This window comes from Taudactylus pleione, unplaced genomic scaffold (assembly GCF_031769625.1).
Source record: "Taudactylus pleione unplaced genomic scaffold, aTauple2 ptg000473l, whole genome shotgun sequence".
Lineage (NCBI taxonomy): Eukaryota > Metazoa > Chordata > Amphibia > Anura > Myobatrachidae > Taudactylus > Taudactylus pleione.
In genome coordinates this window covers 10,513,150-10,536,594 of record NW_028284875.1, presented here as the reverse complement: position 1 = coordinate 10,536,594, position 23,445 = coordinate 10,513,150, and the positions used below count along the sequence as shown (strand labels likewise).

General features: G+C 38.8%; 1 protein-coding gene across 1 annotated transcript in view; it reads left to right on the top strand.

Moving 5' to 3' along the window:
- Positions 1 to 23,445, top strand: part of SMOC2 (SPARC related modular calcium binding 2) — a 424,404-nt gene that overhangs the window by 167,285 nt on the left and 233,674 nt on the right. The window contains exons 5-7 of the mRNA XM_088448976.1: positions 5,152 to 5,196; positions 8,304 to 8,354; positions 8,821 to 8,895. Of these exons, the coding sequence (XP_088305102.1) occupies positions 5,152 to 5,196; positions 8,304 to 8,354; positions 8,821 to 8,895 (171 nt within the window). The remainder of the gene's footprint in view (positions 1 to 5,151; positions 5,197 to 8,303; positions 8,355 to 8,820; positions 8,896 to 23,445) is intronic.

Sequence of the window (23,445 nt, the reverse complement as noted above, 5' to 3'; positions counted from 1 at the left end):
TTTCCTCACTGCGCATGGGGAAAATGTCGGAAAATGGGTGCGGCGGCCATTTTCTGGTGTTTTCTGCAGCGCTGAGACACCCAACCTCGGGACCTCGGAGAGGTAAGTTTTAGATAATATGGATGCACCCAGAGCTGTAACTAGACTTTTTGGTGCCCTGTGCTATAGAGAGCATTGGCGCCCCTCCCTCCCAATTTTTAACTAGGGACATAAGGTAGTGCACCTGAAAAAGTGCCATAGTTTCATGGGGAAGGGCCAACAAAGAGATAGGGGAGGCCAGGAGATAAAGATAAAAGAAGAGGAAACTTCAAGTGAGAATGATAATATACAGGAAAATTGACAGGCCCAAACAGCGCCCCCTGCCCTGCAGTGCCCTGTGCCATGGCACTGGTCGCACTACCCTAGTTATGGTCCTGCCTGCACCCATTATAGATATGCCCCTGTGTATATGTGTGGCTATGTGTACAACAGCATTTATGTAAGTGTATATGTGTGTGACTGTATATGGGTGGCGACAGTCCTGTTTTTGTGGGTGCTGTTACACCCGTGGGGTGGAGGAAAGGTAGGGAGGGCAGCCCAGCATCTATGGATGCAATGTACATTCCCCAGCATTAAATGAGATGGGGTCGTGCTATGTGGCCATGCCCCATTTTTATTGGCATGCTCAAGGCTTACACACGAGGACTAGATCTCCGAGTCCCAAATGTTGCCCTCTAGGGCCACTGAGTCTTAAGTGCTATTATTATTATATTAAACTGTCAAATGAGGTCTTATAACCAAACAAAAATAATAAAATTGGGCAGTGGGGGCGCCCATTACTTTTGTGCCTAGGGGTGCCCTGACCCTTGAATCCGCCTATGGTGATCAGCCAGGGTAGTACTATTATGTTAATAGTTAGTATTTTTGTATGTAGACACCCTTTTACCGAGCTTGTTTTATTTACATAAAACGCATCTCTTTTTGTCAGGTGTGAATATTCTAGAAGATAATTCTTCTCATTCATTTACACCTTGGCAAAACCATCCTACACTGTAGGTGGGGCAGATTTACAAGATTTAGATTAGAGAAGTAACAATGTAACAATATAGCAATATGCATTTGTGGGCTACATGCAATAGCAGCCAGTATATACCCTGCATGCAAAAAAAAACCAAATGTACAGTATTTGCACCCCATGTGCAGAGTTGCTCCACTTTTTTACTTTGCTCCCAACTCAGAATCAGCACCTGTATGTAAATGAATGACAAATCATTTATAACAACTTCCATATGATTCTTAAACCACCTTTTTAAACCACCAGTTTAAATGTTTAGAAAATACAGATGCTGATCCAAGAGGTAGTATTAATTATAAGTGTCATTAACTTTATTATGCTAAATTATACCGTAGCAGCAATTCCACCAAAATCCCATGTGTTTTTCTTATGCAATAGCAGAAATTGATGCAAGACATTCAGGTAAGTGGAGCTGTGATAACACAACTCACCGGTACAATTTTTTTAATTTTTTTATTATTTCTTTCAATATTCAGTTAGAAAGAAAAGACTTGCATGGAGAGATACAGCAGATGCCATCTCTCAATGTATTGCACATAAGAAAACCACACAGTAAAATCGGATGTTTCACAAACAGTTTTACCATGGAGTCTTGCATTCAGAATTGTGGTCTGTTCTATATTAAATGTGGTTTGATTTTTTAAATAATATATACACCGGATGCGGTTTTAAAATCACAGCTTTTAATAAAAAAAAAAAAAAAGTCTGTCGTATTTAAAATTGCATCATATATACATGTTTTTAATCTTTTTAACATTATTTTTACCCAATTTTATAATTAAGATTGATTATTTGTTTAGTAAACTTGGTCCTGTAAATTTCATACAATATTTTTTTATGGTATTGAATTTGTTTGTTGGCACCCATGTCCCTCTCCATTTACCCTTTTCTTTCCATTTCCTGTTTTTGTACCTCTCCCATTGCCCCTCCTTCATTGTTTTAAGATTCAATAAAGAGTTTATTTAGAAAAAAAAACTGCACCTATAAACAAACTTTTTACCCATAATAATTTTTCCTTTTCACTTTTTATCTACAAATTGAGTTGAGAAATGGTGCAAAATAGATATTTAAACATTGACTATATTAAACATATACTATGAAATCTTAAAAAATAGATAATGCCAAGTTTTCAAGTTCCAATTTAGAACTCTTGCCAATACTATGAAAGCAGTGATACAAAATTAAGACACATGAAAAAATGTGGTAACTTTAGATTTTTTTTGCAGGCAGCTATTTACCTAATGCTCAACAAAACACTATAATAATGTAAACCTAATGAAATTTCAACTTGAAAAAAATGCATTCAAGAGCAATTGAATTTGAAGTTTGTTTATTCTTCATAGACAAATGACAAAGAATCATTTTGAAAGCAGAAACATATTAGGAAAAATCCAAATTGGAATTTTTCAATACAAAGAAAGCATTTATAATTAGGAGTGGGTGTATTTCGATTTCAGGCTTGATCTGTCATTTTCAAGGCTCAAAAAACAAATACCAAATAACATTACATTTAGTGGTAACTACATATCATACGGCAGATACCAAAGTGTCAGATAATATAGACAATATGAATGTGTGCATTCCTATGCCACAGAGATATGCCTAAAACCATAATAAAATGACATAATGACATAGAACTACATAAAAGCATAGAACATTTTTTGAGTTGGAGTAAAGGTAGACTTGGGGAATTTTGATATCATATTGCTTACATGGGGATTAGGTAGCAAATATTTTTTTCTGCATCCTCTAATACTCAGTGATAGCCGAAACAACACAAAAAAAGGAAAAGAAAAATAACTTTGCACCTGGACATGTTGCAATGCCAGGGTTACAAATAGATTTACTTTTTTGTATTTGCATCCAGGGTAAATACTAACTGCTTATGGATGTCGCCTACAGTTGTGGACAGCTTTATTTTTACACTGCAATTTAGATTTGTGTATGGACAAATCTAAATCTCTCTGCACAATCTGTCCCACTTGCAGTGCAACATGACTTTACCAAAGTGCAAAGTTACTTACTAAGGGCCTTATTCAGCGTGCACGGCTGAATACAGATTCCCGTTTATCGGGAATCTGCGCAGGCGCATGACCCATTATGCGCATGACCCATTATGCACATGTGCAGAACGGGTTTGCAATCCCGCATGGAGACTGGCAGCAGACTGGCAGTGATTGACAGTCTGATGCCATTTGTGGGCAGGGAGGGGGCAGCGATGCCCTTCGTTCCCCAAAACAGAGGCATGTCGCCGTCGTTGGGGGGAAGGAAGAAGCCAGGATATCTGTCGGCTGACGGAGATTTACTGGCTTATTCCTCTCAAATGCGATGGCTGGCTGCGTGACCCCATGGGTCACCTTAGCTGGTCAATGTTCCCCGGAGTATCTGATGCTGTGTTGGACAATGCAGCTCGGATATATAATGCAGCAGGAGGCTTGATGCAGAACCAGGAACAGAAAGGAAACCTAGAATTGATAACTCTAGGTGCTGTGCATTAATATTGCAAGGAAGTCAGGATGTAGGTTTGATATTATTATGATATGTCTAATCCTAAAACATCCTTGGAATACAGCAGAACTAATGATTCTGTGGATCCACCGATACACAAAATAATTACAGCACCACCCACCACCCCTTCTGTAGTCTGTAATTGTCAATTAATGGTCCTATTCCAGATATAGAATAATAACAAATGTGGTTAATGCAGGTTCTGGATTGTGGTGCTACTGCTGAAATCTTAAAATGACTGAACAACAACAGAAAAAGACAAGAGAATATCTATTTAGTGGTGCAAACTGGGCCAAATGATCAAATACAAAAGTTAGGCATTTAAATTGATAGACTCTAGGAATCTAAAAAAAGCTTTCTCTTACCCTTTTGGGCTGATTTGGACTTAAGTTCAATTTTTCTGTAGGGTTCATATTTAATATCTTGGAGAGTGGTAGTTTAATGAACCTCAAACGTCTGTGGATTCTAAATTAATGTAGAATAAGTTTAGCAAATTACAGTTAGTCTGGACATCAATTATGTTATATAGATAAACTTGGACAGAGAGAGAAGTCAATGAATTGATGTTAATTACTAAGGGTCATGGAAGTTTTCTGTTACATTTTTTTTATCATGAGACTGAGATCATACAAAAACTATGCACAATATGTTGTTTGGATTTTAATTATTCTGGCTTTTGCTTTTTTACAGTTTTATCTCCCTCCCGGTTTTATATTTCAGTAAATATAACAATAACATACAGTATGAATAGAAATGTGTGTCTAAAATGTGAAGATAAAGAAATAATCATGTTCTCCTCTAATGTTGCCTCTCTTTGAGCTGCTCTAAGAAGTTTTGCATGACCCTAATGGTCATTTGTGGATTGGAAAATGAGCAAATGCTATTTGTTTTTTTGGTTTGGGATGTCATATGCCTGTTTCAGCATGATTGCACTTATTTTCATGCATAAGCTAGTACATCACGATGACAGTAGGATTGCGGCACTACATTTAGGGGCTCCACTGTGCAAATAGGAGTTTTCCTTGGTGATGGGGAGCAGGGAATATTGTCCCTTATAGGTCCAAATTAAACATGATATCTTATATTGCAGAATATTCTTATTGATCTAGACTAGAAGTGTGTAAGAAAATGGGATACAGGTTTCTTGTTCTGCGCTGGAAGAAGGGTCAGGGAAAAAGAAGGGACATTTGAAGGGAAGACCCGATGTACATCTCCCTCTCATCATACCAATGTTAGACATCTTCCAACTCTTGAAGCAACAGTAATAAGCTTTCCGCATGTCCATGGAGGTTTCATTTATGACTTTATGAAATGAGTGATCGTAATCTTTAAACATTGTTGATGGGGGACTGCTCCATTATAGATGCACCATGAAATAAAATGTTGAACAATTGCACTATACTTGTCCGTCCAGGGGGTGAAAAATGGAGGATTTGCAGAGGAACGTTACTAAGGTTTGTTTTGAAGTATAATGTTATCTCAAATATGATGAATTATATACCTTACAAAATATCCATCAATATCTGACAATATGCAAATGATATATTTAATATTAAACAGAGAACCAAACCCTTGTTCTCTATGTTTAGGATCAATAACAGAAAAGCTTCCACAGAGAGAAGGTGCTGGAAAAGGTAAAGTTTCTTCTTGTTATTATGTGCCATTATTTACATACAACAGAAAAAATAGCTTAATGATGTCTAATAATATCTTATTACGATGGTGGTAGCCTTTATTATTATTAAGGGGAGATGTATCAGCCTTTAAAAGGGATAAAGTGGAGAAGTTGCCCAAAGCAACCAATCATCTTCTAACTGTCATTTCAAAGACTGTGCTACATCAATGACAGAAGTTGATTGGATTCTTTGGGCAACTTCTCCACTTTATCTCTCTCCAAGATTTGATACATCTCCCCTATATTGTTTAACTATATACAATCAGGAATAACTTTGTAGAGTAATACTGATCTCTTTAAAATTTAGCTAGGTGAAACTTTAGAATTTTAAGAATCTATTCAATCATTTTTGACATACAACAACTACTGTAAGCAAATAGGTCGGTGGTGAATTTTTAAAAACCATTTCCCATTGGAACTTTTTCCACGTAAACCTAAAGACTGATTTAATGGTCTTGATAATACTTGGCATGAAGGAAGCTTCAATGTTTTGCAGGGTCCTTTTATTTAAATATAGTTTTTCATATTATGATCCCAGCTATCTCATGGAATGGGATGCAGTCGGGAAGCCGACGGACGTAATCCCAACCGCCGGCTTCCCAACTGTCTAATCCCGGCAAGGCACTAATGACAGGCATCGATATCCCGATGCCTGTCATTAGACCTACGTTGGTAGTCCGGCGCCCGGCTTATCTTCGCTCGACACCCGGCTTACCGATCAAAGGTAAGCCGGGTGCCAGGTGCGGACAGCCGCGGGGGGGAGGGTTAGGTTAGGGGCTCCCAGGAGGGATTTAGGGTTAGGCACCCCCCAGGAAGTTGGGTTTAGGCTAGGGGAAGGGGCGTTTAGGGTTACGCACCGCCGGGGAGAGGTTAGGGTTAGGCACCCCCCTGGGGGACATAGGTTTAGGCAGCGGGGAAGGGGGGGTTAGGTTTAGGCACTTAGGGGGGGAATAGGATTAGGCACTTGGGGGGGAAGTTAGGGTTAGGCACCCCTAAGGGAGGGTTAGGGTTAGGGGGGGGAATTAGGTTAGCATACTTACTTTAATGGACGAATGGGATTTCCTCCACTGTCGGGCTGCCGTTGAATCCCATGGAATTGATACAGTACGGTTAATAAAACTGCACCCAATCTAGTGCAGAAGGCAATAGCCTCTAATCTCTAGTAATGAATGGGAATGACACAATGATTGTACGCTCATTTGGGTAGGTCCATCTTTACCTTTGGTTTCATGCCATCATCTGTCATTTGTTTGTATCATTTGCTTTTATCATGATTCCCTCAATGCTACATTGCTATATAATATGTTGGCACATTATAAACAAAAATATAATAATAATAATAATAATAATAATAATAATAATAATAATAATAATTATTATTATTATTATTATTATTATTATTTCCATTCCTCATTACATTGGTAGATGGGTAGGCTTAGGTAACCATTTCCTCTCAAGGAGTTGCTGAATTACAAGTTCCAGTTAATGCATGCTAGGTCTATTGCAACTAGTGAGCAACATCTGCCTAAAATAGGAACAGTAAAAAAAACATTTGCTAATAATAATATTATTAGCAATTTTAATACATAATATTAAACATCTTTGTATCTTTTTTTTTGAGCTCACACAGTTCAATAGTTTGATCAGGCTAAAAAAAACTCAGAGAGGAGGTAGCTGAGGCTTCTTCACAACCACCATTGCATTAAAAGATGTGTACTTGCATATTGGTCACTATGGGGGAGATGTGCTAAGCCTTGGAGAGAGATAAAGTGGAGAGGGATAAAGTACCAACCAGTCAGCTACTAACTGTCACTTTACAGGCTGTATTTGAAAAATGACAGTTAGCAGCTGATTAGTTGGTACTTTATCTCTCTCCACTTTATCTCTCTCCACGGCTTAGTACCCCTGTAACCACTGAGCTATCAGTAAGTATTACTGTTTTGTGCTGTGTTGAGGAATTGGCAGGCCTAATGAAAATGTATTGTAATGTGGTTTTGTGAGATCAAAAATACATTATTAATAGGCATACTATTTTCTTAAGGAATTTGTTAGTGGAGTATATTTTCACTGGGGGGTGAATCAGAAGTTGTATCACAAATGTGTGGCTCTTTACTCTGTGTGGCAAGATCAGGTAATGGTACCATCTCCTGAAGTAAACGGTTGCATTTGTCATGCAGCAACCAATTACTAGTATAATGCTCCAGGGCCTTGGTACAAGTAACCGCAGCTAGTTTTATTAGCAGCACAAAAAATAAACAAAACATTCAGATGTGTCCTCTTGTGTCTTTGCCACTAATGCGGCAAATCGTGCCACATATGGAGCAAGTTGCGCACCTGAGATCCATAGGATGGCACGCTGCCATGGCCTGGTGTACCGTGGCACACGCGTGAGTGGTAAGTCGCATGGTGTGATGCATGCGCACGTTTGCCATTAAAGCGGCAAAGATGGAAGAGGACCTCTGTAAATATAAATCTTGGCCTGTCTGGATGTAACTAAACTAAATTATTTCATCTCTCAGAGTTGAAGGACCTAATGTCCCTTTCACAAAACAGAAGCCTTAGAACTACATTTACATTCAGTAATCATAGTGTCTCTCAACAGGCAGTTGAGACCAACTACAGAGACTAGAACACTTTATCAGCCTCTCACAGGTGGTCTGGCAATCAAGGCTGCTAATCAGCTTCTGTCTCCCAGAGAGAAGCTATAAACCTGAGTATATAGATCTCCTCTTGACAACCATTTGGGTGTTTTTGTCACATCTGTTATAAAGGACGTTTGTGCTCATAATATTCTGATGATTTTTCAGCACTTTTTTTTATAACATCTTGAATGATCATTGTCATTAGCTAAACTTTATCTGCAATGTCTGTCTGCAGGCAGGTTTCAGGTAGATGATGCTAGAAACTAACAAGTCAACTAAAGCAGCATAATATTCACAGGTTTAACCCAACATGTAGTCAATTAGAGCATTAGAATATTCATAGTGATAAGTGAAATTAAATTCATACAGTATATACAGCTTGTTTTCAGTGTCCTAACAAGGTGACTTTAATTTTTGATTGTAGATGATGTTTCTGTTCCATCACTAGAAACACAGCCTCAAGGAGATGAGGAAGGTATGGATTTACATTTTTTATTGTGTTTTGTTTTTGTTGCTTTCTTTTTCTGCGGATAGTATAAGTGATGAACATTTACTTTTACACTGCAATTACTGAGATTTTGCTCAGAAAGGTAATTAGAATAAAATTACATTTCATATGAAGGGTTGAGATTTATTATGTGTGCTGCCCAGGCAAGACGCAAAAACTGTTAGTGGAAGGGAATCATATGGTTCTCATAAAAACCCTTCCAGGACCATGGATAGCGGATGGGGCATGACAGGCCACTTAAGCAGTGCTAAAGGAAGCTGGAACTTTTATACTTTCTCTTTTCAGGCTGGTTATCAGTTTCTTTCTTTTAAAAAAATATTGTGTAGTACAGTAAAGTTGGTTTATTTGTAGGAACCTATTATTTGTAATTGCTAGACGCTAATATTCAATTACATAAGACCCTCTGTAAAAGACAATTGTTCTTTAATTTTAGATTTTGCATCTCGCTATCCGACTTTATGGACAGAGCAAGTCAAAAGCAGGCAAAACAGAACCCATAGAAATTTAGGTAAGGTCTATTACTTGATATGTACGTATAGGTAATGTAGAGTAAAAAATAAATATTGAAACGTTAAAAGTAGAGACGAGTACAGAATGTATTTTAATTTATCTGACATGTTGGAGACCTTGAAATACAGACATTAAGCCTGATTCAAAGATGGTCCCAAATGCCGATTTAGTACTCAGTGGATATGCCAAAATATGCAAACGTCGCAGCTGCCGGCTCTTGTATTTAGATGTCCAACTGCGGCTTCTCAGATCTGACGCTTGCGTACAAAAATGCAACCATTGGTTGATCATTGAACTTCTGAGCAACCCTATGATTACTCAGAATGTCTGAGACACCAGAGTCTTTGCAACTGTGTACGGGATTGCAGTCGCACGCTGAGACACGCCCCGAAAACAATTGCAACACATCTGTGTTTGAGTCGCCACCCACCCGTTGCCAGTCACTATTGGTCTCTGTCTGTCAATCACTTTGTGAATAAATCCTCACTGCGACCTCCGTCACAGGACCTTTGCCACAAAAGCGCAGTGTGACATATACGAATGAGCAGTTGAGAAACAATTGGCCATTTGTGACAACATCAGCATTGGGACTGTCTCTGAATCAGGCCCATATTTACCTATCAAGTGCAACAGTATGTGAAAATGACATACTGTAACCTTTACATCCTACTATCCAGCATCCTTCTGTGAATTAGTAGTCATTTTTCTATCTAATAAGCCACAGAACACAGAAAACTCTATTTTCTGGGGCACTCTTAATCTGTTAAAACTTAACTTTTAATAATATATAAAGTTGACTCGCATAACATATAATACAAACAAAATGACTTATACTATAAATTATATAGCAGAGCCAAATGAGCTCTGCTTGTTTATGCAAATCACTAAATTGGAACAAATCCAAAATCCACAAAATGTAAGCGTGAAATAATCGATGAAAACGCTCCTCTCTTATGTGAAACAATCAAATTAATCCACTTTATACAGATTGCATTAAATAATGTTATACCCAGTATGTATCAAGGAAGAACGTCTGCATAGGTATAGGTCACCACTTTATGTAGAATGCACTAAATAACAATATAACATTATACCAAGTATGTGTCACAGAAGATCATCAATATGGGTATAGATCTGTCATTTTTAGCGTGCAATAATCGCTGAGAACACTTCTCTCTTGTGTGGGACAGTCATAAAATCAATCCACTTTATACAGAGTGCATTTATACCCAGTATATATCACGGAAAAACATCTGCATGGGTATAGGTCACCACTTTATGCAGTGCATTCTACATAAAGGGGTGACCGTCCTATACTCATGCAGACGTTTTCAGTGATTATTTCACATTTAAATTTTGTGGATTTTGAATTTGTTCCAATTTAGTGATTTTCATAACCAACCAGAGCTCATTTCACTCTGCTATATAACTTATAGTTTGTCATGTTGTATGTTATGTGAGTCAACTTTATATATTATTAAAAGTTAGAAAATAGAGTTTTCCTTTTTCTGTGGATTATTATTAATTTTAAACTCTTGGGAGCACCGCCGGCTTTTGTTCTATGTGATACTGGTATTTTGATATAAGCAGATTCCTAATATATACTCATTTATGTATACTTACCTGGATTTTGTCTATACCAGCAACGTATGAACAAACTCCGCTAAGCGGAGATAAAATCAGTGCACCTCCAAAACCTCCATTTTAAATTTTTCTATCTAAGCAAATCCAATATAATTCCATGTGTGTGAGTTTTAAATATAAATATATCTTAGTGTCTGGGTACCTTCTTGTATTCAATCCACAACTTCTGCTCAGATGGGATAAATTTAGTCTTCCATTGGGCTGGTATGATTCTGTTTATGCAAGTGAGGATAGTGCTGATTGTGGCAAAGCTGTGTAGTGGGGGTGATTATGTTTTAATCATGGATAGTACAAGGTCCCCAGCAGGACTCTGATGTAGAAATCAAATGCTTCTATGTGAAACAGATTTTACACTTCCAACTTGCTTTTCTATTGGCAATATATCCTACATGGAAATACATGTGTCTAGAAAATGTAATTGTCTGGTTCTTCAAAGTATAGTAATTTGAACAATATGTACTTTTCTCAAGTCTGATGTAGTAATTATTTCCTTTTTTTCTGTTGAACATGATTTACTGTATTATTGGTATGTTTAGGTTCTGTGCATTCCAGCAATGTTTGGTCACGTGTAATATTAATTTAATACTACTCTATAGCAGGGTTGCCCACATTCTGGCTTCCCCTTCTGGGAGGGGGCAGCCAGATCGGCAAAGCAAGGGTGTGTGGCTGGCATTGGGGGCGGCCGAGATTACCGCCATTGTGAAGCAAGGGGCGGGGGGCAGCATGAATCGCATCATGGGTTAGCCCCGTTGCAGTGGATTCTCTCATAACTGCGGGGGTGCGGAGGGGCTGGCGGCCACCAGGAGGCTTGCCTGCCTCCCGAATATTGGGTGCCGCTCCCGGCTGAATCGGGAGGGTAGGCAAGTATGCTCTATAGTCTATATGCCAGCTAGAAGTAGTGAAGTGCCTATTTTGCAGCTAAGGGGCTAGAGCAACCAGTCCACCAAAGCGAATGCAGGCGTCCATTGCGGTGGGTGAGAAGGGGGAAACTGAATCATCATGCCCACTCCCTTACCCCCTACACATGCTCTCCCAAGAAAGGCCTGTATTTGATAAATAGACTTTCAGCAAGCATTTAAGAAAGCATGTTTTGTTATTTTCATTCTCAGATTACAGTTTCTTTTGAGCTAATCCCAAAGAATATTTGCCATTTCCTACTATCAGCCAAAATGAAACACAAACCATAATAAAATAGACCTGTACTTTATCTAGTTGATCAACGTTAAGTGCATGATGTTCCATTGCTTTATATGCACTCTTTGCAATTATAAAACAGGTTTTATGACAAATAACAGATAATAATAATGTTCCAAACTCCCTCCTAAAATGTATTGCTTAGTGCCTTCAGAATCCTTGTACTTTGTGCAACTGCCTTTCAAACTAGATTTCTTGATAAAGTTACAAAGCTGAGATTGCAAATGAAACATAAATGGTCTCTACTTTTGTTATTACATGAAGGCCCTGTTCAGCCTCATAAATCAAAAATACTAACAGCTTGACAGAAACATATCTCCACTTTCTGTTTGTTTTAGGGATGCCAAATTCAGGGTAATATCAAAACCCAACCTTAAAGCCAAATTACAACATATCCATTGTTAAGGATGAAAGGAGTTGAAAACTGTAAATAGACACATCAAACGAAATTTCTATTTTACTTTGAATATTGTTTTTTTTTTAGACATATGAGTCATATAACTGTAGATGCCACATTCTGATAACAGGCTTCCATGCATGCTGAAGGAAAATGATGGCTTAATGTTTTCCTGCTATTTCCGATTATCTATTGTACTCTTCAGCCACTTACCACGATTTTTTTTTTAATACAGATTTATAAAGCTGACGCTTTTTCCCTACTACAGTAATAAATGGTGTTTTCAATTGTGGCATCTACAGTATATTATCAATATTTGCTCTGTGATCAGCATCCAGCCTACAACTTTATCTTCTGTAATATATTTAACATACTATACCCAGTACTGACTAATGAAGTGCAGACAAATGGTACAAATGTCAAATAATATGGATTTTTTTTTTTGGAGGTAGACCCACTAGTAGGCGGTTTGTTGTTTCTTTATAACATATGTACAGTATACTGATCTGTGCATGCTTCTGTCAAACTCACACCTTGTAATGAATGTCGCATTACAAGGTGCGAGTTTACCTGCAGTTTAACTTATATGCACTCGCATGCCAGTCAAACTCGCACCCTCAAACTCGCACCCTATGACATTTGCAAGTTGCAGGACAAACTTGCACCTTCAAAATGTGCGAGAAGGTGCAAGTTTGTTCCCACAAGTAAACTCGCACCCTATTACATTCCACCCATTGTCTGAAATAAGTTATGGGATAACCATGAAACCATCAGAGAGTGTGTTCCTGCTGGTAGAGGTTAAATGTGAGGCACATTTTTATGCCCTTCAAAAAGCATGGGGGAAATATAAAATATAAAAAAAAACAGCTTTCCTCCTCTCTTGGTATCTTAATATATCTCTGATAATCAGATAACATTATAGCTTCATACAGCTCTATTGATTTATGTTGACCTCATATCAGTGAGTAACAACTGGATGGTATTTAGTGCAAAATATGCACATTAAAGGAATAATATTTTGAAATGAACACATCAAATGCTGTATATTTGTATGTTTCTGCTGTATGAATTTAAGTTCTCATGTTATCACCGGGCACCTGGACCTCTGGGAAATCTATCAGTTTACAGTAGTAGGGAGCATGGCCAAGCTTTGTTTGGAATATCATGCCCCTCTTTACATATGGAGCCGCCCACTGTAGGTGATGTGGTCATACTATATTGGGGACATAACTGTGCTTCCTCTGCAGCCAGGTCCCCCAATTAGGCCTGGGTACTTTGTGCCTGCTTTTTTCCGCTCACTGTGCACGTGATGGGCACTTGAATGACCAGGTGGCTTAGTGGGTTAGTGCTCATGTCCTGTACTGTCAGATTTGTGATGTTACTGTTTCAAATCCTGTGCCAGATGCGTTTATATTTTTAATAATTTTTATTTCAATGTTATGTAATTCAGAATATGTATGAGAGCAGTATTAGTCAAGTATTCCAATGTACTTGATAGTGAAACCCCATGGACCAGTAGTTCTCAACTCAGGTCCTCAAGTACCATCAACAAGACATGTTTTATGGATTTCTTTAAGCATGCACAGGCGAGTTAATATATTTTGCTGGGTCCTTAATTATCCCACCTGCTTCCATAGACAGAAGTTCTCAAAAAATAACCCATTGGGAAAACTTGAGGGTTGAGGTTGAGAACCACAGCCATAGATAGCTTCCTTTTTAGTACCTTTTAAGTTGCAGCATAATGATTTAAAACTATGACAAAAGGACTCAGAAGAGCTTGAATTATCAAGTGTCTCAGTGGGCAAGTGCACATACCCTATACCTGGGTTGTGTTGTCACTGGTTTAAATCCTATGCCTTAAAAACATTTTTTTTTACAAATTTGCATGAAGGTTTAGGGGATTCTTCACTTATGCAATGCATATTATGTCTGAGAGCAGTAACAGTCAAGCGTTCTTCTAATTGACTTGGTAGCGAAACCCCTTAGACGGACCCTTTTTAGTACTTTGAATATTGCAGTATAATAGTTTGAAAGTATGACAAAAGTACTCAAGCCACTTAACTAACTATTTTTTTCCCCAGAAAACCGCTCAGAAATGATAATTTTTTTATTATTTAATAAAGTTTTGAAATAATTTTTTATAATATATTTAAATATTCTATTTAAAAAAATAATAATGAAAATGTATATATATATATATATATATATATAGTGTGTTTTGCAACCCCCCATCCCCCTGTGTCCATAGGCCTCCATTATAAAATAACTTCCCATCCCTATAGGTAATAGACCCCCAGGGGTCATAAATCCTAATAATAATACTCCCCGCACACCCCATTAGTAGTAAAAAAAAAATGCTTTTTAAAACAACCCTCCCCCCTGTACAAATACCCTTATTCTTTGCTCCCCACCTCCTACCGTGTGCCCAGTATGTTTTTTTTTTTCATTATTTTATCCCCCCCTCCAGCACCATATTTCTCTATATTGCCACTCCCCCACCCCCACTGATGCTAGATTCCCTCCCCTGGTTACTCCTCAACCCACATGGGCATACACCCCCCGTCCCCCATATGCAGAGAGCGGCGTAACGTGTGTCAAGGCGACTGATGATCAGTCACGCCTGCTGAAGCTGATCTCTGCACTTGCAGAGATCAGCCAAATAGTGCTTATAGGGAAACTAAATTCCCCTCCTCACACGTTGATCCCCGGGCACATGCACCCCCAAGTGCATTTTACACGGAATTCTTGGGTGCGATTCCAGGAGTTATGTCGGCGGTCCGAGGAGTGATGCATAAATTGGATGAGAGGAGTAATGCATAAAATGGATGAATGGAGTAATGCATAGTATGGATGAGAGGAGTGATGCATAATATGGATGAGAGGAGTGATGCATAATATGGATGAGAGGAGTGATACATAGTATGGATGAGAGGAGTGATGCATAGTATGGATGAGAGGAGTAATGCATAGTATGGATGAGAGGAGTGATGCATAGTATGGATGAGAGGAGTAATGCATAGTATGGATGAGAGGAGTGATGCATAGTATGGATGAGAGGAGTGATGCATAATATGGATGAGAGGAGTAATGCATAGTATGGATGAGAGGAGTGATGCATAGTATGGATGAGAGGAGTGATGCATAATATGGATGAGAGGAGTAATGCATAGTATGGATGAGAGGAGTAATGCATAATATGGATGAGAGGAGTGATGCATAGTATGGATGAGAGGAGTAATGCATAATGTGGATGAGAGGAGTGATGCATAATATGGATGAGAGGAGTGATGCATAAAGTGGATGAGAGGAGTGATGCATAATGTGGATGAGAGGAGTGATGCATAAAATGGATGAGAAGAGTAATGCATAATATGAATGAGAGTAGTGATGCATAATATGGATGAGAGGAGTGATGCATAAAATGGATGAGAAGAGTAATGCATAATATGAATGAGAGTAGTGATGCATAATATGGATGAGAGGAGTGATGCATAATATGGATGAGAGGAGTAATGCATAATATGGATGAGAGGAGTGATGGATAGTATGGATGAGAGGAATAATGCATAATATGGATGAGAGGAGTAATGCATAATATGGATGAGAGGAGTAATGCATAATATGGATGAGAGGAGTAATGCATAGTATGGATGAGAGGAGTGATGCATAATATGGATGAGAGGAGTGATGCATAATATGGATGAGAGGAGTGATGCATAATATGAATGAGAGGAGTGATGCATAATATGGATGAGAGGAGTAATGCATGATATGGATGAGAGGAGTGATGCATAATATGGATGAGAGGAGTGATGCATAATATGGATGAGAGGAGTGATGCATAATATGGATGAGAGGAGTGATGCATAAAATGGATGAGTAGAGTAATGCATGATATGGATGAGAGGAGTGATGCATAATATGGATGAGAGGAGTGATGCATAATGTGGATGAGAGGAGTGATGCATAAAATGTATGAGAAGAGTAATGCATAATATGAATGAGAGGAGTGATGCATAATATGGATGAGAGGAGTGATGCATAATGTGGATGAGAGGAGTGATGCATAAAATGGATGAGAAGAGTAATGCATAATATGAATGAGAGTAGTGATGCATAATATGGATGAGAGGAGTGATGCATAATGTGGATGAGAGGAGTGATGCATAATATGGATGAGAGGAGTGATGCATAAAATGGATGAGAAGAGTAATGCATGATATGGATGAGAGGAGTAGATCTCACCAGTTCAACTGGAACTTACATACAGTCAGGTGCATAAATATTGGGACATTGACAGAATTTTCATATTTTGGCCTCTCTTCACCACCACAATGGCTTTGAAATGAAACAAACAAGATGTGCTTTAACTGCAGACTTTCAGATTTAATTTGAGGGTAATTGCATCCAAATCAGGTGAACAGTGTAGGAATTACAACGATTTCTATATGTGCCTCCCACTTTGTAAGGGGCCAAAAGTAATGGGACAAACTGAACAATCCTAAATCTAACTTTCACTTTTTAATACTTTGTTGCAAATCCTGTGCAGGCAATTACAGCCTGAAGTCTGGAACACATAGACATCACCAGACTCTGAGTTTCATCCCTGGTGATGCTCTGCCAGGCCTCTCCTGCAAATGTCTTCAGTTCCTGCTTGTTCTTGGGGCATTTTCCCTTCAGTTTTGTCTTCATCAAGTGAAATGCATGCTCAATCGGATTAAGGTCAGGGGATTGACTTGGCCATTGCGTAACATTCCACTTTTTAGCCTTAAAAAACTTATTATTTGCTTTTGCAGTATGCTTTGGGTCATTGTCCATCTGCACTGTGAAGCGCCGTCCAATGAGTTCTGAAGCATTTGACTGAATATGAGAATATAATATTGCCCGAAACACTTCAGAATTCATTCTGCTGCTTTTGTCAGCAGTCACATCATCAATAAATACAAGGGAACCAGTTCCATTGGCAGCCATACATGCCCACACCATGACACTACCACCACCATGCTTCACTGATGAGGTGGTATGTTTTGGATCATGAGCAGTTCCTTTCCTTCTCCATACTCTTCTCTACCCATCATCTCTGGTACAAGTTGATCTTTTGTTCCAGAACTGTAATGGCTTTTTTAGATGCTGTTTGGCAAACTAATCTGGTCTTCCTGTTTTTGTGGCTCACTAATGGTTTACATCTTGTGGTGAACCCTCTATATTCACTCTTGTGAAGTCTTCTCTTGATTGTTGACTTTGACACATATACACCTACCTCCTGGAGACTGTTCTTGATTTGACATTCTTTCTTTTTAAGAATGTTCCAAACAGTTGATTTGGCCACACCTAATGTTTTTGCTATCTCTCTGATGGGTTTGTTTTGATTTTTCAGCCTAATGATAGCTTGCTTCACTGATAGTGACAGCTCTTTGGATCTCATATTGAGAGTCGACAGCAACTGATTCCAAATGCAAATGTCACACCTAGAATCAAGTCCAGACCTTTTACCTGCTTAATTGATAATGAAATAACGAGGGAATAGCGCACACTTGTCCATGAAATAGCTTTTGAGTTGATAGTCCCATTACTTCTGGCCCCTTAAAAAGTGGGAGGCACATATAGAAACCGTTGTAATTCTTACAGCATTCACCTGATTTGGATGTAATTACCCTCAAATTAAATCTGAAAGTCTACAGTTAAAGCACATCTTGTTTGTTTCATTTCAAAGCCATTGTGGTGGTGAATAGAGGCCAAACTATTACAATTCTGTCAGTGTCCCAATATTTATGCACCTGACTGTATCTATAGATTCTCCTCCTGAAGAGCACATTTCCTTGTCCCTTTTTAATTCTGCATTTCCAACTCATTTAATTAGAACATAAGTGAGGGATTGATGCATTGGAAAAATTATGTTTGTTGGCCACTTACATGCTACCTGTTTAGTGTGTGAGCCTTCAGTGCAATCATATTAACCAACAAACACTGCAGAATCACTAACAGAATGACAGACTGAGTAGAAATTGCTCTATGCAGATAAGATGCAAAATACACTACTTATCATAGGCTGTTGGACAGAATTGTCTACTCATTGTACAAACTCCCTTAGCCAGACTACCTGTAGCACAAAATCTTGCAGACCCAGATTAAGGTAATGCTGAGTGAAATTGTGTACATCTATACATTGATGAATCTTCCAGAGAAATATGACATGCATTAAATCAATTACACACAAATAGGTATTTAGAATTAGATTCTAAATGAACCAGTTCAAGGGTCAATATGAACAATCTTCAAAATTAGTGGTAAATGCTTTTGTACGCCCGGAAAATAATTTTCTCTTTCAAAGCATGCCTGGTTAACCTAATTACATACCTTTTAACAGAGATAATTTAACATAAGGTTGACAGAAGATTGGCAGATTGCTGATTCTTCAAATAGCCACAGGGGAACGCAGTATTAGACTGTAATGAATGTGATCAGTCAGCAGTCAATTATTTATATTCTCCAGCACACTGCTATTAGGTAGTAAAATGTCTAATTAAAACTCCCTCCTATTTTCAAATAAACTGCAGAACTGTTAAGCTGGTTACACATTATACGATGTATCGCTCTGACACGGATTGGAATGACATATCGGAGACATCGTATAGTGTATATGGCCGATCCGTCATTCACGGCAATCGTTCATCGCATCGTCCCATTTGCTGTTCTGTATGGTAGATAGGACAATGCAATGAACAATGAGGTGCTGTTACATGAAGCTTGTAACTATACATCACGCCGTCGTATATGTTACTTTGCATCGCACCGTCGCTCAGTAGCTCATCGTATAGTGTGTACTCAGCTTTAGATACACACATTTTGGAATATATGATGAGCCATCATTTATTTTCTGGCATGTGTTCTAATAGGATAGTCCATAAACTCTAAACAATGAGATTAGCCATGGAGGTTCATATATTTTGGTGTTTTACAATCAAGAGAAAATTAAAAAAGCAGGCTCTTCAATTACCAGCACTTCCTATCATCCACTGACATACAGACCTGTCCCATAAATAGTAACACAAAAATGGAAGTTACTCAATTAATTTTATAAGTAACAACAGGTGCTTGAAACGGAGGGATTGTCTAGATAAGAAATGCACAAAATCCTTTAGAATACTATATACAGTCAGGACCATAAATATTGGGATATTGACAGAATTTTCAGATTTTGGCCTCTATTCACCACCACAATGGTTTTGAAATTAAACAAACAAGATGTGCTTTAACTGCAGACTTTCAGATTTAATTTGAGGGTAATTACATCCAAATCAGGTGAACGGTGTAGGAATTACAACAGTTTCAATATGTGCCTCCCACTTTTTAAGGGGCCAAAAGTAATGGGACTATCAACTCAAAAGCTATTTCATGGACAGGTGTGGCCTGTTCCCTCATTATTTCATTATCAATTAAGCAGGTAAAAGGTCTGGAGTTGATTCTAGGTGTGACATTTGCATTTGGAATCAGTTGCTGTCAACTCTCAATATGAGATCCAAAGAGCTGTAACTATCAGTGAAGCAAGCCATCATTAGGCTGAAAAATGAAAACAAACCCATCAGAGAGATTGCAAAAACATTAGGTGTGGCCAAATCAACTGTTTGGAACATTCTTAAAAAGAAAGAATGCATCGGAGAGCTCAGCAACACCAAAAGACCCAGAAGACCACGGAAAACAACTGTGGTGGATGACAAAAGAATTATTTCCCTGGTGAAGAAAACCCCTTCACAAGAGTGAGTATTGAGGGTTCACCACAAGATGCAAACCATTGGTGAGCCACAAAAACAGCAAGACCAGATTAGAGTTTGCCAAACAACATCTAAAAAAGCCATTACAGTTCTATTGACATATGAGACAAATATCAACTTGTACCAGAGTGATGGGAAGAGAAGAGAAGGAAAGGAACTGCTCATGATCCAAAACATACCACCTCATAAGTGAAGCATGGTGGTGGTAGTGTCATGCCGTGGGCATGTATGGCTGCCAATGGAACTGGTTCCCTTGTATTTATTGATGATGTGACTGCTGACAAAAGCAGCAGAATGAATTCTGAAGTGTTTCGGGCAATATTATATGCTCATATTCAGTCAAATGCTTCAGAACTCATTGGACGGCGCTTCACAGTGCAGATGGACAATGACCAGAAGCATACTGCAAAAGCAACCAAAGAGTTTTTTAAGGCTAAAAAGTGGAATGTTATGCTATGGCCAAGTCAATCCCCTGACCTGAATCCGATTGAGCATGCATTTCACTTGATGAAGACAAAACTGAAGGGAAAATGCCCCAAGAACAAGCAGGAACTGAAGACATTTGCAGTAGAGGCCTGGCAGAGCATTACCAGGGATGAAACCCAGCGTCTGGTGATGTCTATGCGTTCCAGACTTCAGGCTGTAATTGCCTGCAAAGGATTTGCAACAAAGTATTAAAAAGTGAAAGTTAGATTTAGGATTGTTTAGTTTGTCCCATTACTTTTGGCCCCTTAAAAAGTGGGAGGCACATATAGAAACCGTTGTAATTCCTACACCGTTCACCTGATTTGGATGTAATTACCCTCAAATTAAATCTGAAAGTCTGCAGTTAAATCACATCTTGTTTGTTTCATTTCAAAGCCATTGTGGTGGTGAATAGAGGACAAAATATGAAAATTCTGTCAATGTCCCAATATTTATGGACCTGACTGTATACTGTACCACAATGATGTGGTGAAATACTCTTTATTTAAAGATTGTTGTGTGATACTATATTTTGCAGTTCATAAAATATATTGATATTTAACCACTTAAAGTGGCGTGTTCGCATGGGATGTGACCGCATCCAGCAGTGCTTTAGCTGGTATGGTAGCATTTCATGTGACCGCACCACTTTGCTGCGTCCCCAAGCTTTTAAAGAGGAGATCCATTCTGCACACGCGCTCTGCATGTGTGGAGGGGTAATGCCCCATGGCGGTGGGGGTAATACCCGAGCGAATCATTTACTAAAGTAATTTGTCCATGAAAGGGGGGAGCATTAAATAATAATTAAAAAAATTACGGTTATCACAGGAGAGGAGGAGGAGGAGGATCGTGTGCAAAAAACAGGGGCTTTTACAGAGGAGGTGGTTGGGTTATAAAACGGTCTCTTTTACTACTAAAGGGGTGTCGGGGGTACTGTTAGTAAGATCTATGACCACTGAGGGAGTCCATTGCCAATAGGGGATGGGAGGTAAGTTTACAATTGGGGCCTACACCAATTAGGCATATGATTTTTTCAATAAAATAATTAAATATATTTTTAGAAAAACTTTCTAAATTTATTAAATAAAAAGACACAACAATTTCAGACCAGTTTGGGGGAAAAATATTGTCAGTTAAGTGGTTAAAAGATATAAACAAAATCAGTACTATGATACTGTATCTGCCTGTATGTGCATTTACTCTCAAAGGGCACTAACAGTATCTAGTTATGCTGGATGTGATTCAGCCGCTTGCAGGGGCATTTCTAGAGAGGAGGGGGCCCATGTGCAGTCTCCGACACGGCCCCCTCCTCTCTGAGTTGTGTGTGGCCAACGCCATAGTTGTGGACTCTGGGCACTAGAGTGCGGCCAGAGTCTATAGAGTATGCGCACGTCACCGGGAAACTGGCCACGGTGGCCATTTTCCCTGTACTGCGCATGCAGGAATGATGGGAAAATGGCCGCCGCAGCCATTTTCCAGTCGCTTTTACAGCGCCGGACTCCCGCACCGACGTGGGACTCCGGAGAGGTAAGTAATACTATGGGTGCAGGGTGTGTGGTGCGGGGCCCCCTTGGACCCAGGGGCCCATGTGCCCCGCACACCTTGCACCCATTACAGATACGCCCCTGGCTGCTTGTATCTCATCCAATTTACCTATGTCACATGGCACAAATGAGGCTTTAGGCAACAGTTCGATTTTGCTTATAGTTATTGATAGGATGATGATCATCATAATTTTTAGGTTATGATGAGGATCATTATTAAAATGTGGTCAGATGGATGTGAGGATGATTATTAAAATTTGATCAGATGGATGTGGAGGTCTTTAAGTGCCTTGATGACTCAGATATTCTCCCACAGCATCATGTGAATTGAATCTAAAACATATTTGTGAGTGGTGCTTTTCCTTAGAAACTGGCAACTACAGGCATGTGAAATGAGAAGAGGTTATTAAATTCAGATAGTGCATTTATAAACAGGAACTAAACTTCCATCATGTAAAAGCCTTAATACAGCTATTCATACAGTTTGAAAGCATTTTACATAACAAATTCAAGCAGATCAAAATAATTGATTTGGAGGACCTTGCCACAAAATAACCTGGTTATGGATCACAATGATGTTTTCAAACAACATGCTTGTACCTAGAAAATGTTTCCAGGCGTTATTAACTGCCTTCCTGAAAGAGCAATTGATTAGTATTTATTTTATTTATTTATTAACAGTTTCTTATATAGCGCAGCATATTCTGTTGGGCTTTACAATTGGAAACATTAAAAGAACAAAACTGTGTAATAACAGACACTGAGATATATATGTAGGAAGACCCTGCTTGCAAGCTTATAATCTATAGGGAAATAGGCATTGATACACAAGGATAGGTGCTATATATTGCATTGGTGGGTTGCATGATCTAGTCACACAGGAATGTCGGCTAAATGTCAGGAGGATGCGAAAGAAAGACAATGTGTGAGATTATGTATGAACTATGAAAGGGGATGTAATTAGATATGGAAGCTATGAAGGGTATGTGGGCGGTTCTGTAATATGATAAGCTTGCATGAAGAGGTGAGTTTTCAGGGAATGCTTGAAGGATTGGAGACTAGAGGAAAGTCTTATTGTGCGTGGTAAGGCATTCCATAGAGTGGGTGCAGCCCCCCCAAAAAGTCAAGTAACCATGAATGGAAGCAAGTAATGCTTGGGGGTGAGAGACAAAGATCTTGTGCTGAGTGGAGAGGTCAGGTCGGGGATATTTTAAGATGAGTGAAGAGATGTATGCTGGTGTGGTTTGGTTAATAGCCTTATGTGTAAGTAAAAGTATTTTGTATTGAATACGGTAAAAAACTGGAAACCAATGGAGGGACTGACAGAGCGGGGCAGCAGACGATGAACATTTTGCGGGGAAGATCAGCCTCGCAGCTGCATTCATAATGGATTGTAATGGTGAGAGACTGTTTTTGAGAAGACCAGTAAGGAGACTATTGCATTAGTCAATGCGGAAATAATGAGTGCATTGATTAGAGTTTTTGCAGTGTCTTGTGTGAGATATGGTCGAATTTTGGATATGTTTTTTTAG